This window comes from Phascolarctos cinereus, unplaced genomic scaffold (assembly GCF_003287225.1).
Source record: "Phascolarctos cinereus isolate Bilbo 61053 unplaced genomic scaffold, phaCin_HiC Scaffold_4;HRSCAF=312, whole genome shotgun sequence".
Taxonomy (NCBI): Eukaryota; Metazoa; Chordata; class Mammalia; order Diprotodontia; family Phascolarctidae; genus Phascolarctos; species Phascolarctos cinereus.
In genome coordinates this window covers 82,935,691-82,950,132 of record NW_027555847.1, presented here as the reverse complement: position 1 = coordinate 82,950,132, position 14,442 = coordinate 82,935,691, and the positions used below count along the sequence as shown (strand labels likewise).

Here is a 14,442-nt window from a genome sequence, read left to right as displayed (position 1 = left end):
TCTGGCGAGTGGCATTTTTCCCAGGGCCTGTGTCGGGGAGATGGTGAATGGGAAGGCATGGGGGATTTCTATACTAGGGGCGTATCCTCTTGGGGTCTCCTGGCATCCCCTTGAAGAGCATGGATATTGTGGCATCCAATGGAATCATCCACCTGCTGGATGGCATCTTGCTACCCCCATCCATCCTGCCCATCCTGCCCCATCGATGCAATGAAAACCAGTACAAGATTGTGATGGTGAGTACTTCGCAAAGGGGCCCACCAACTACCAGCCATCCCCAGGAAAGTGGCCTCAGGGAAGAGGAAGACCATTGCTGAAAAGTGTGGGGCCTTGGCACTTTTAACCCTTGATTAACCCTTCTCTTCCCAGGGCACCTGTGTCGATTGCCAGGCTCAGAATACCAGTGTGTGTCCCCCCAGTAGCCAAGAGCTGGTGAGTGCTGTGCTGTGGGGCTCAAGAGGCTTCTCCTAGGAGTGCTTCTGGGGGGCAGGAGGGAGGAGGGAACCTAAAGGATGATTATACCATTGTGTATGGGGGTGGTGGGAGAGGTGGGAATGAGAGAAAATAGATGTCGGGTAATTGAAAAAAGAATTAACATTAGTGTTTTAAAAAGAAAGTCTAGAGTCTGGAGCAAAGCCTGGGCCTGAGTTTCTATGGTCATTGAAATTCATCCTTTGCTTGAAAAGGACCTAGCCTGGTCTTCAGGCCTCATTGAATGGCAATCATCTTCCAAAGTTGCCAGCTGCTTTCTCTTCAGTGAACCAGAAGTGCCCAAGGCCTCCAGTTACATGAGGATAATTGAGGGTCTGTTGGAGACAGAGCTCTAAGCCCAGGGAGACAAACAGGTTCAAGGTCTGGGAAAGTCCAGGGTTCTTGGGGTTGAGGGGAAGTTATAAGGTAGCAAAAGGTGAAAACCACCCCTGATCCCTGAACCCCGACTCAAGTCCCCAAGATCCCCTCTGTCTTTCTCTGTCTCCATGCCCTCTGACCAAACTAGGGCATTTGCTAGGAATATTTACAAGAGGAAAAATAATCCATAAATTCAGAAATAATCCTTCTGGGAAATATTTAACAAAATGAATAAAAATATGCTAAAACATAAATAATGTTCATATATGGTTTTCTAAGTCAATATGTACCTGCAGGGATATTTATGTATTTTTCTATTTGAGTTTGACGCCACTGGCCTAGAACACTGACAAGTTCAGTGACTTCGCCACCATCATACAACCAGCATGTTTCAAAGTGGGAGTGAACTCAGGTCTTCTAGGCTCCAAAGCCAGTTTTCTATTCACTTTCAGGATGCCTCTCACTAAAGGGAATAATAATAGTCATGAATAATAATTGTAACCCCAGACCCAAAGAACATTGGTATGGGACTCTCTCCTGATTAGTGGAGATCAGTATCTCCACCTTCATGAGAAGCAGGGGCAGAGCTGACAAAAACTGAAAAGCTCCTCTCTCTTCTCTCTTCCACTATCACCAATTATCATCAGGACAGAGTCCCATACCAATGGGCTTTGGGATTGGGTTACATAATATTAACAATAATAGTGAAAATTTATATAACACTTTATAGTTTACAGAGTAGAAGGTTGCAGACCCAGAAAGGTCAAGCTACTTGTCCCAGGTCACATCGTAAGTCAGTATGGGAAGAAGGAATCAAGATGGAGAAGTCTGGTTCCACAAGGATTCACAGCTATCCGTCCTAAAACTCCCCCTCCCTCTTATTTCCTCCTTCTCCTAGAACATTTTCCCCAAGGAGTGTGTTTACATCCATGACCCAGATGGCCTGAATGTGATGAAGAAGGGCTGTGCTCGATACTGTAACCAGACTGTGGTGGTGAGTGAATCACAAGAAATTTGGGATGGGAGGGACCTGGGATTGAGAATTGGGACTGGGTGTGTGGAGTTATAGATGAAATCGAGGGCTCTGATTTGTGTGGGATGCCCCCTTTGAGACTAGAGGAACCAGGGAGTGGCTTGCTCTGAGGGAGCCAATCAGGAGCAAGGCCTCTACTCTCCTGATGAGAGAGAGAAGATGGCAGACAGTGGATTCTAGCCCTGACTAATGGTTGGTTTGAAATGAAATTTTAAGTGAGGCTTATTATCCTCCCACATTCTTCCATCAGGGAGGAAGGAGTAGAGGGGGAGTGGAAGTACAAGATGCAGAAAGACCAGATGGGATGAATAAAGGTCATGAAAGAAAGAAGGCAGAAGGGGCCGAGTGAGGGGATGAATGGAGGACATATGATGGAGAAGACAGGACATAGAGACGATGGAGTAGAGATGAGAGGGGTTGGGATGGAGCCTGAATGGCACTGAAAGGTTGGAATGGAAGACATAGGATGGAGGGGATTAAATAATCCTAGGGATTTTATTAATAATTTTAGGTGGTCCAGAAACCAATTTTGCAGAAACCTCAGCCTCTGCTAAGCAGGTGGTCTGCTGGTCAACATTTCCCAGTCGAGGCTGATGGTGTGAGGGTGGCTATATGGGGCTAATAATCCCACTCACCTTCTATTTCTTCTACCTAAACTACTTCCCGTTGCCTTATTCTCTGGGCCTCTTTCCCTGGTTCTGCTATTCAGTCATGTCCAACTCTTTATGACTCCATTTGGGGTTTTCTTTTCTTCTTTTTAAAGTATTTTATTTTCTCAATTGTATGTAAAAACAAGTTTTAACATTCATTTTTACAAAATTTGAGCTCCAGTTTTTTCCCCTTCCTCCCCTCCCCTCTTCCTAAGAAATTACAGTAAGCAATTTGATATGCGTTTTATATGTATGTAATCATGTAAAACATATTTCAATATTAGTCATGTTGTGAAAGAAGAAACAGACCAAAAGAAAAAAAAAACCATTTCAGTTTTTCTTGGCAGAGATACTGGAGTGGTTTGCCATTTCCTTCTCCAGCTTATTTTACAGATGACGAACTGAGGCAAGCAGGATTAAGCAACTTGCCCAGGATTACACAGTTGGTTTCATGAGGCTGGATTTGAATTCATGAAGAGGAGTTTTCTTGTTCCAAGCCCAGTCTTCTATCCACTGTGCAACCTAGCTGCCCTGCTAGCAGGGGCCAGTAACCCTTAGGGGAGGTTCTTGGCTTGGGGGTTAAGGAAGACCAGGCAGTAGCAGTGGCTGTGATGGAACAAAGCATTTATTCCCCTTTTTAGGAACCCAGAGTCATAGAATTGCAGTTAGAAAAGCCTCCCCTGCCACCCTCTCAGTTGAGGACCTGGTCCTCATGCTTTTTTTCCATGCCTTATGGAAAAAATTGAGGCCATTCACCCAGGGCCCTCTCTTCTCCCCTCCTCATCTCATGTCACTCAGATGTCTTCACCGTCCTACCTTCTCCATTCCTGTCTCACCTGAAGAGGTGATCCTTCTCACCAACAAAAACTCTTGTATATACACCCTTCATCCCACCCCATCCCATCCCATCTTCTCCAGCAGATCACCCCCTGACTACATACAATTGGCATTTCCACCTCCTTTTCTATCACTCTCTTCTAAACCTTCTGCAACTTGGCTTCTTACCTCATAATTCACCTGAAGCTTCTCTCTCCAGTTATCCATGATCTCTTCATGGCCTTTACTCAATTCTCACCCTTCTTGACCTCTTTATAGCCTTCAAAACACAGGCTCACTCTGTCTTCCCTGACACTCTCTCCTCTCTAGGTTTTCAGGACACTCTCTCCTGGTTCTCTTTCTTCCTGACAACTCCTTCTCAGTCTCCTTTGCTGGATCTTCATCCACATCATGTGCATGAACTGTAGGTGTCCCCCAAGGTGCTGTCCTGGGCTTTCTCTTCTTCTTCTAGATGATCTGTCTTGGTGAACTCTTCAGCTCCCCTTGGGTTCAGAGATCTTTTCTATGGGTTTAATGATCATTTCTATGCAGAAGACTCCCTGATCTAGATCTATATATATCCAGATACATATATATATACATATATATATGTATATCTATCTATCTATCTATCTATCTATCTATCTATCTATCTATCTATCTCTCTATCTATCCATCCATACATCTCTAACCTTTCTCTTGAATCTCCAGTCTTGCGACACCACGTGCCTTTTGGACCACTCAAAGTGGATGTCCCATAAGCATCTCAAATTAAACATTGCCAAAACAGAGCTTATTATCTCTCCCCCCAATCTTTTCTTCTTTAAGACTGTTCTACATCCTTCCAGTATTGCTTGCTCACAATGTCGGAGTCATCCTCGACTCCTCTCTTGCATTCACCACACATATCCATCCCGTTGCCAGATCTTGTCATTTCTACCTTTATGACATTTCTTATGTACCTCCCCTTCTCTACACTCAGCTGCTACTTTGGCGCAAGCCCTTGTCACCATATGCCTGGACCGTTGGTGGGTCCTTCTGCCTCAAGTCTCCCCCTATTCCAATTCATTCTCTACCCAGCTGTCAAGTGGACACATTATCCCCCTGCTCAGTAAGCCCCCAGTGGCTCTTGATAACCTTTAGGACCCAATATCAAATGCTTTGTTTGGCATCGGGAGCCCTTCACACCTTTCCCTGCCTTTTCACACCTGACTCTTCTACACACATTCAATGATCCAGCTATTCTGACCTCCTCACTGTTCCTCCCTGTCCATCTCCTCACTCTGTGTGTAACGACTGCCCCCATCTTCCCCTCAGCCACCTGGCTTCCCTGGCTTCCTTCAAGGCTCAGTTTAACACCCACCTTCTTCAGTAGGCCATTTCTGGGCCGTTTTTCACTTATCATTTCCCACCTGGCTACCTTCCTGAACTTCTTCAGCTCCAGAAACAAACTCACGCCTCCTCAGTACACCTCCCCTTCCTGTCTCCCTCCCTCTGGTTGGAGAAGGTACAAAGTAGACCTCTGGGAGCTCTCCCTGATCTTCCTCCTCCAAGATTACCTTCTATTTATACCATCTGGATCTTGTATATATAGTTAATTGCTTCCCAACCAACAAGCAGCATTTATTAAAGGCTTACTCTGTGCCAGACACTGTTGTGAGCTCTGTGAGGACAGCGATAGTGGGTTTTTGCATTTCTTTGTACCCCACAGTGCCTGACACAGAATAGGCATTTAATAAATGTTTGTTGGCCTGATGAACTGATCTTAGAGAACAGTTGACCCAATCCTTCCTTTTGTAGATAGGAAAATTGAAGTTCAGAATGGGAAAAGGTTTTCTCCAAGATCACACAGTGAATTAGTGTCAGAGTTGGACATGGGATGCAGGGCTAACAGAGACTCCTGACTCTTAGTCCTAAAGAAATAAGGCAAGGAAGCAGGGCTGGTTACTCCAAAGGCTTATTCTGATTCCTAGCCCTGAAGAGTGGAAATCTTCTGTCTCTTACAGAAACTTGGCTGCTGTAAAGGCTTCTTCGGCCCTGACTGTTCCCAGTGTCCTGGGGGGTTCTCAAATCCCTGCTATGGCAAAGGCAATGTGAGTTTCAATCATTCCCTAGCGTGGAGCTGTAACTAGGATGGGGCTACTATGGCTTTGGCTCAGGGCACCAACATCTGGTGGGAGGGCATTTTTTCTCACCACAGTCCTTCCAGTCAATAGCTAAGTGGTACCACCTGCCAAGGGTCTTGTCTCTCTCTTGGGGCTCATCTTCCCCAACTACTGAGTTTGACTCTGGGCATCAGAATAGGAATAGGAATTCTGCAGCTTTCCCTCTACCCTTCAATAACCCTAATCCAGTTCTCTGACAGTCTTGCCTTCCCCCATCCCAGGAGACAGATGTGATCTTCCTAGTTCCCTGATAAGGTCATACACAGTTGACATAGCAGTTCACCATCCTCACTGCCTGGCCCCACAGATCCCTCTTGGGGGGAGGGTGAAGGGTTGGACTGGAGGGGAAGGAACAGTCAATGGGGAGGGAAGGGACCTGTCTGGGAGAGGGATCAACAAAAGGCCCAAGGGGCTAGGGGGCAGCCCCTGAGGCCCAATGGGCTAGGGGGCAGCCCTAGACTGAGCCCAGTTCCCCTTCTCAGTGCAGTGATGGTATCCAGGGCAATGGGGCCTGTATGTGCCTAAAAGCCTTCAAGGGCATCGCCTGCCACGTCTGTGCAGATCCCAACCGGCATGGAGAGCAATGTGAGGAAGGTCAGAGTCCCCTGCCCAGACCACTCTGCCTGATCTAGCCCAGTGCCAAGGGTCCAGAGTCCATCCTTTCCCTCCCAAAGAAGTGGGGTCCCCTGGCAGACAGAAGGGTCAGAGCCAGAGGAAAAGCTGCAACAAGGGAGAGTCAAGAGACTTGGGGTTAGTTTGAAGCAGCATTTTGCAGGAAAGATACAGACAAGCTAGAGCCCTCATGGGAGGGCAACCCTGCTGGGACAGATCAATTAATCAATAATCAATCTACATTGATTAAGCTGGGGATACAAAGACAGGCACAATATGGGCCCTGCCCTCAAGAAGCTCACAATCTAAAGGGGGAGATACCACATAAAAAAAGGCTCACAGTCTGATGTAGGGGAAGGAGCTTAGGGAGATAGGATGAAGTCATGCTGGGCTGGGAGATGGTCTGAGGAGGTGTGAGTTTCTGGGGTGATTTCATCTTGCAGAATGAACAGTTTCTGAAGATAATGACATCTAGGAAAAAAGCTGGGTGGGAAATGAGGAGAAATCACTGACTGCTCTCCTTAAGTGGTGGAAGATCAGGGAGGAGTTCTCAAAGGTCTACTTTGTACCTTCTCCAACCAGAGAGGGAGGGAGACAGGAAGGGGAGAGGTACTGAGGAGGTATGAGTTTGTTTCTGGAACTGAAGAAGTTCAGGAAAGTAGCCAGGTGGGAAATGATGAGCACTTTTATCAGAGGCATCCGCTAAAGGAGTCAGAGACATCTAGCCTGGAGGAGGGAAGGTTTAGCGAAGACACCATGGCTGTCCTCGAGTATCTGAAGGACTGTCATGGGATCAGACCTCTGCTGATGTGGCCGGTAGGGAAGAACTAGGAGCGACTGGAGGGAGCTGTAGAGAGGCAGATTTCAGCTCAATAGGCAGGAAAGCCAGCTTCTACTAAGAACTTTTCTGAAGACGCCTTGGGAAATAGTGAGATCCCCATCACTGGAGGTGTTTTAGTGGAGGCTGGATGGCCATTTGTCAGGGCTCCTGTTGAGGGGGTTCAGTGACGGGTTGGCCTAGATGCCCACTAAGGAGCCTTCCAACTCAGAATCTTGTGACTCTGCTGAAGCAGGGAGGATTTCAGTCAGATATTAACTTCCTGCCAGTGTGTGAGTGTGTAAGAGTGTGTGTGTGTGTGTGTGTGTGTGTGTGTGTGTGTGTGTGTGTGTGTAGGGGTGGGGGGAGTGGTAGATGACACAGTGGAATGGGGGGCTTGAAATCTCCAGCCCATGAAATCAAACATCAGGTGTGACCCATGCACACGTTCACACAAACACATCTGCACACGCCTGTTTGAGTTGGAGAGAAAAGATGGGAAGACCTCAGGAGTAGGTCACCAGGCACCAAACATGTCAGTTGCCCTGCTTCCTCCTCCCCACTGGCCTTGAGTTCCTCACTCATCCAAGGGTTCTAGGATGGGGTAGCCGGGGGAGCCCTCCACTGGAGGCAGAGCTACCAAGGGATGGCGGAGGGGACAAATGCAGGGTAGGGGGAGTTTCGTGCTCATGACCTTCTCCCTTTGTCCACCTCTCTTGCCTCCTCTCCCTTCCAGAGTGTGGATGTGTCCACGGTATCTGTGACAACCGGCCAGGCAGCGGGGGCGTATGTCAAAGGGACACGTGCACCAAGGGCTTCACTGGCCCCTTCTGCAACGAGTCCTCAGATGACTGTGGCCCCACTGGCCTGGCCCAGCATTGCCACCCCCGTGCCCGCTGTGTTACCCTTGAAGGCCGTGCCAGGTGAGTCCAACCCCGTCCCTCAGCCCACACTAGTTTTTCTACCATGTGTCCTCTCCCAATGTCTCCCACCAGCTGTGTGGTCTCTCCTGAGCCCTGACCCCTCTGCTCTCTTGCTCTCCTCAGGTGTGTCTGTCCCTCTGGCTTCGAGGGGGATGGCTTCTCCTGTGAGGTCAGGCATCCCTGTGACCAACCGGATCGAGGTGGTTGCTCTGAGAACGTTAGTGACCCTCCTGTCCCCTTTTCCTCAGGGCATTCCCAGCCTCTCCCTGCTGAACTCATGGGTCTGGCCCTGAGGCCTGAGACCTTTAGGAGACACAAGGACCCTAAGAGATGGGGGAGGGCTGCCCAAAAGAGAAGGCCTACGAAGATGGGAGGGACAGATGTTGACATCTAGATAGAAGAGAGAGGCTCATTCTACCTGGGGGAGCTATGTGTGGGTCAAACTCTCAAGTCAGGGAAAAGACCCAGGCTGCCAAGGCCCCTGGGCTCTGGTCTGTGCAGGGTTGTGGAGGTGACATTTTCTGCAGCTCTGAGAAGGGCTCCCCATGGCTCCCCTAGGCCCAATGTATCAGGGGCGTCCCAGAGCCTCAGCGATGCGTATGCAGCAAGGGCTGGAAAGGAGATGGCAAAGTCTGTGTTGCCATTAACCCATGTGAGCAGGAGACTCAGGGCAGCTGCCATGTGGAGGCTCACTGCAACTATATCGGGCCAGGACAGGTATGGACAGGGGCACAACAGCCCTGGAAAGATGCTTACCCAACATCCTGCCCACTACCAAATGGCCATCCCCAGCACCATAGAACAGTCACACCATAGGAAAGGGCCCGGAGGCTTGGGCCCCTGCTGCCCATCAACTTGAAGACTGTAATAGCAGAGAATACTAGAATACAGACTGTTAGAAGATAGAATAGTAGAACAGTGTTCCAATAGACCTTAAAACATGGAACGGTAGAGTCGGGAGGGAGCTTGGAACACGGAACGGCAGAGCCAGGAGGGAGCTTGGAATACGGAACGGCAGAGCCAGGAGACCCTTAGAATACAGATAGAGCTAAGAGGGACATTCGAGCTGATCTAATCCAGCCGCCTCACGTTATAGAAGAAATAGAAGCTCGAAGCAGGGAACAGACTCATCCAAGTCCCCACAAGTCAGTGGCAGAGCCCAGGTCTTCTGCCTCCCTCCCAGCTCTGGGCTCTTTCTCCATCTAGCTGAGAAGCTAGGACTCCCAGACATAAATAGTTACAGTGGAGGGATCTAAAGAATTGGGAGGTAGCTGTGATCAAGGCAGCATTCTTGAAAGAGGTGAAAGAGAGGGCTTTGGATAAGAAAAGAGAGAAGGAGGAGAAAGTCTCTATCACCCCTGTTAAGCGTTGGTGGAGTCTTGGAGAGAGGCTAGGAAGAGGGAAGGAGGTTCTTTTTGGGGGGAGGAAGTCCACCCTGATCGGTGATTACCACTACCCCTCTAGAGTTCCTGTACCTGCAAGCCAGGGTTCGCAGGAGATGGTTATGAGTGTAGCCTCATCAACCCATGTCTGGCTCACAACGGCGGGTGCCATGTACTGGTAAGTAGAATGGGCCTGAGGCCTGGAGGACTGTCCCTGCCACCCTGGCCCTTGCGTGGGGATGGGGTTAGTTAGGTTCAGTGACCAGGGCAGGGGACTGGGGGGTTCATTCATTCTATATTGGTGAAGCCCTTCCTGTGTGTAGGATCCTGTCTGCCAGCCTGTGTCCTTGCCTTTTCAAAGTGTTTTTCCAGCCAGCGTGAGTCTCTCTCTGCCTGTGTCTGCCTGTGTGCCTGTCACTCTGTGCCTTGGTTTCCCCATCCTTTGCTGTCAATCTGTGTCTGTCTCTGTGAGTCTGTGCATCTCAGTGTTGGTCTGTGTGTGAATGTCTTAGTGTCTCTGCTGGGAGGAATAAGGCCAACGCCCACAGAGTGCTTTGTAGGCATGATCTTGTACCGTTGCATGCACGACACTGAGACAGGTTCTACAGGTGGTGTGATCACCCTCTCCTCCTCCTTTTGAAGATGAGGACATTGAGGCTCAGAGACATGAAATGAAGCTGCTGGCCATGTCGAAGGCAGGCTTCTAACCCAGCTCTTTCCTGATCCCAAGTCCTGTTTTTTTTTTTTTATGCTGCCTCTCTAAGGCAGGAGAGTGTGTTTGTCAGATTTGTAGGTGACGCCAAGGTGGGCACCAATGTATTGGACAACTAGATCAGAATCCTAAAAGCTCTCTATCATACCACCTGTGCCATCATGTCTAGTTAGTCATACGACCACAGATTTAAATACGGAAAAGGACCTTCAAGTTCATCTAGTCCAAACCCCTCATTTTACAGAGGAGGAAACTGAGGCCCAGAGAGATGACAGGATAGGCCCAACATCACACAGGTAGTAAGTGGATCCACGTCCTCTGACCCCCAATTCAGCACTCTTCATCTGCATGATAGGAATAATAACTAGATATTGTACTTGGTTGACAGTGAGGAAATCACTTTGCAGTCCTTCAAGTGGTATAGAAATGTGGTTACTGTTATTACATAGAAGAAGCGATTTCTGCCTCTGGTATAGATAGGGTTGAACAAGGTCCCCTTCCAACTCTGAAATTTGACTCGGATGTGAATCTTTGTGCCTCTGTGGCTCTGTTTCTCTCTGTCTACCCCTGAATCTCTGTGTCTCTTTATCTTGGGTCTCTGTGACCCTAGGCCACGTGCCGGCCCCAAGGGGATGGACGACAGCCACTCTGTTTGTGCCCGGATGGCTATGGTGGAGATGGCTTCACCTGCTATGGGACTGTTATGGAGGTGAGTAGCCCTTGAGCTCTTGATCCCATCTCCTTCCCTTCCCCATCTAGATTAGCCTTGGTGGGAGCTGTCTTACCTGATGGGGGAGGGCATTGAGACCTTGGACCTGGGTCGGGAGAGGGTCAGAGCTGCTCATCCCTGCCACCATCACAATTTGCTCCAGCCATAGACCGTCCCTGCTCTCTTCTAGGAGCTAAAGAAGAATGACCACTTTGCTGAGTTCTATCAATGGATTAAGGTAGGATGGGGAGTGGGGGTGGGGAGGGATCTCTTCAGCCCAGTTCAGCTCCCTAGAGTAAACTCCAGGATACAGCCTGTCTCAGGCCCAGGAACTTGTGGCCCGGATACTCACTTGTGATCTGGCCTTGTCCAGAACCTGGGTTGGAGGGGAGACCCTAGGGACTGCCTCTAATTTTCCACATAGAATGTATGCCTTCAACATGGCTGGCTGTGGCTCTCATGGGGAGGCTGGAATGTGGCCTCAGCATTGACCCCTATGGTGACCTTCACATGTTCTCTGGCCCCAGAGAGCTGGCTTTGCCCTTCCTACCAGGGGCAACTTTACAGCCTTGGTGCCATCAGAATCTGCTGTCCAGAGCCTGAGCCCTGAAGACAAGGCCTTTTGGCTGCAGCAACAACAGCTGCTTCACCTGCTTAGGTATGAGGGGAGGGGCTGCCTTATCTGGTCAAAAGATCATAGATCATAGCACTGTCGACTTAAAGTTGGAAGGGACCTTAGAGGTCACCCATTTTATAGATGAGGAAACTGAGGTGAAGTACCTTCCCAAAGATCATACAAGTGGTGATGGGCAGATTTGAGCTCATGGCTTCTCATTCCAAATCCAGTATAGAGGGGTGGTAACCAGGTCTAGAGCCCTGGATGTGGACTCATCCCCCAGAGATGTCTGAATTACCCTTCTACTCATCCCCTCTTCCTTCCCCAGCCAATTTCCTTTCCCTTGGAAAATGGAAGGCCAGGGATTCTTAGACTCCTGCCTTGGAGGACTGCTTCTGGCTAAAAACCTCTTAACCTCTCCCATATGTTTCTTTCCCAGTTTCCCACTCTCCCAGTCTTTGTCTTTGCCCTCTCTCTATCCTCAAGGAAGCACAGGCCCTTTTAACCTTTTGACACTCCCTCCGCTGACCTTTGTCACTATTTCCCTCCTAACCCCTCCCCTCCCCATCCAGGGCCCACTTCCTCCCAGGTGCTCTTACCACTAGGCAGCTGTCGGGCCTCTTTGGACAGGAGGTGACCACCCTGAATCCACCCACACGTTGGGAGATCACCAACAGCAGTGGGGTGAGACTTGGGCTAATTGGGCTGACATTTCCCCTTCAAATCTCCCAGGATTCTGAGGTAGAGAGGTGGGGTGGACCTGGAAGGAGGGCTGAGACCGTCCAGGACTCCACGGGGGTCACAAATGGGGAGCCCTGTGGTGTGCCCTCAGAAGGGGAAGAGGAAGACCAGCAGTCAGGGTCACCGCCTCATCCTCTCTCTGTGGTCTGGTCTGGGCTCAGTCACCTTACTCAGAGCCCCGTGGAACATAACTGAGATCCCTGGCTTCTGTGTGGGCATCCGTATGTTTCTGCCCCTTTCTCTCTGTTTCTGGGTCTGTCTGAGCTGTCTTCAATGGCTTTTCTCAGAAAATCACCATTCAGAATGTGAGTGTGGCCGTAGCCGACATCCTTGCCACCAATGGGGTCCTGCACATCCTCAATAAGGTCTGTTCCTCTACCCCTACTCGAGCCTCCCTCAAGGATGGCACAGGTCATGTCTGCCAACCTCTGCAGGGCTCATTCTGATCCCCAAGCTAGTTCCTGTCCCCTAAAGTGCTCAACAGTGACTCCTAAGCCACAGGGGCCCAAGTCCAGAGCACAGCTAGCTCTGGCTATTCGGTCCTCAGGTACTGCTGCCCTCTCGGATGGATGCTCCCCCTCCCAGGCTCAGCCTGAGACAGCAGCTGGATGGCATCCCCTCCTTCAGCGTCTTCAAGGAATTGTTATTGGTGAGTTGTGCCCGGGGTGAGCATGGGGGTGAGAGGGAAGGTTTAAAGATGACCTACGTGAATAGGGGAAAGAGGCCTGGAGCTGGCGTCAGGGAATGGATCTGAATCACGCCTCGGCTTGAAAGCAGGAGTTTCTAACCTGGGGTTCATGAATTTAAAAACAAAATTTTATATTTGTGTTTCAGTATAATTAGTTTCCTTTGTAACTCTATGCATTTCATACTATGCATTTAAAAACATCATCCAGCAGACTGCCAGAGGGGTCCATGAAACAAAAAAAGTTAAGAAGCCTTGCTTTAGAGTGGAAAGACTGGACTGGGGTCTCTAATGTCCTTTCCAGCGCTAAGCCTATGATCCTTTGTCTATGTTGGCTAGGATCCTTTCGACCCTCAGAAATACCCAGGAGGTTTCGACTTCCAGGGGCTTCCTCCTTCACTCCCACGTCTGTGAGTTCTGACCTCTAGGTCCTAGGGGATGTAGTGAGCAGACATTTCCAGGAACACTGATGGACATGGGGGCAAGAAGGAGGGTTAAAAGCCATGAACCCAGAGAACCCAAACTAGGGAGTCAGAAGACCTGAAGTCCAGTCCCAGCCATGTAACTGACTCCTAGGTATAATCTTAGGCAAATTATTTCTCCTCTGTGATCCTCAGTTTACCCAGCCATCCAATGAGGAATGGAGCCAGGCAGTATCTAAGACTCCTCCCAGTCTGGTCTGTCTGGGATTCTTAGCCCATCACTGGATAGAGGAGTTTTAGAGGAGGACAAGGCAAGGCTTTGCCTGTTCTACCCTCCCTGGGCCATGCTGAGGTCAGCTCTGCCTCCTTCTCCCCAGCAATACCAGCTATTGGCCCGGATCGAGGCTGCTGCTGCCTATACCCTCTTTGTGCCCACAAATGGCTCAGTGGAGGATTACTGCCTGAAAGCCAATATAAGTACCCTGGTGAGTGAGTGATAAGCTGGACTCAGGTAAGAGGGACCCTAAACTCAGGGTCTAGGGTCATGGGGGTGGAGGGACACACTAATCTGTACTACCCACTGTCACAGAAAACTCCAGGTAGGGATGGGTAAAAGCATGTAATACCACTGAATTGTCCAGCATAACCTCTATCTGCCTCAATTTCCTCATCTGTAAAACGTGAATAATATTCACAGCCTTGTTGTGAGGATCAAATGAGATAATATGAAATGCTATATAAATACTAACTTATCATTATTATGCCTGGAATCTGAATATAGTATGCACATTAGCAGGACACGTGTAGACACTGGCCTGCTTTCTTGGGGCACTTGGCTGAGCTGAGCAGCTGAGGACAGGTGTGAGACATCCCTGAATCCTTCTGGGTTACATGCTCTGAGCCCCACCCCCTGTCCCTTGCTCCCTCTCCCAGGACCTAGATACTGTGATGCGCCATGTGCTCCTTGGTGAGGCTCTCACCCCGGATGCCATGCGGCCTGGGATGCATCGAAATTCTCTTCTGGGCTCCTCCTACGAGCTAATCTTCTACATCAGGCAGGGGGACCTGGTGAGTACAGTACATCTGCAGGACAGGCCCCGTCCAGAGGGGGCCAGCCACACCGACACCCCACCTCCAACAGAAGCCACCCATAGGACCCCCTACCCTTCCTCCTCCTCCTGGGGGCCAGAGAAGCCCAATCGCCTCCATAGAGACCTGCAGATTCCGTGCACTTAGCCGCTGGCCCCCTGCTTCACTTAACCTCTCCTCCTCCCGCCTGTCCTTGGACTCAGACAAGACATCTCCCTTAA

At 49.7% G+C, this 14,442-nt stretch overlaps 1 protein-coding gene across 1 annotated transcript in view; it reads left to right on the top strand.

The window, feature by feature from the left end:
* The window catches only part of STAB1 (stabilin 1), a 61,048-nt gene that overhangs the window by 20,994 nt on the left and 25,612 nt on the right, over positions 1 to 14,442 (top strand). Inside the window, 17 exon segments of the mRNA XM_020971472.2 lie at positions 78 to 236; positions 370 to 432; positions 1,748 to 1,843; positions 5,355 to 5,441; positions 5,996 to 6,107; positions 7,679 to 7,865; positions 7,989 to 8,082; positions 8,424 to 8,582; positions 9,330 to 9,425; positions 10,570 to 10,668; positions 10,859 to 10,906; positions 11,196 to 11,326; positions 11,857 to 11,968; positions 12,313 to 12,390; positions 12,573 to 12,674; positions 13,510 to 13,617; positions 14,066 to 14,200. Coding sequence (XP_020827131.1) covers positions 78 to 236; positions 370 to 432; positions 1,748 to 1,843; positions 5,355 to 5,441; positions 5,996 to 6,107; positions 7,679 to 7,865; positions 7,989 to 8,082; positions 8,424 to 8,582; positions 9,330 to 9,425; positions 10,570 to 10,668; positions 10,859 to 10,906; positions 11,196 to 11,326; positions 11,857 to 11,968; positions 12,313 to 12,390; positions 12,573 to 12,674; positions 13,510 to 13,617; positions 14,066 to 14,200 — 1,866 coding nt within the window.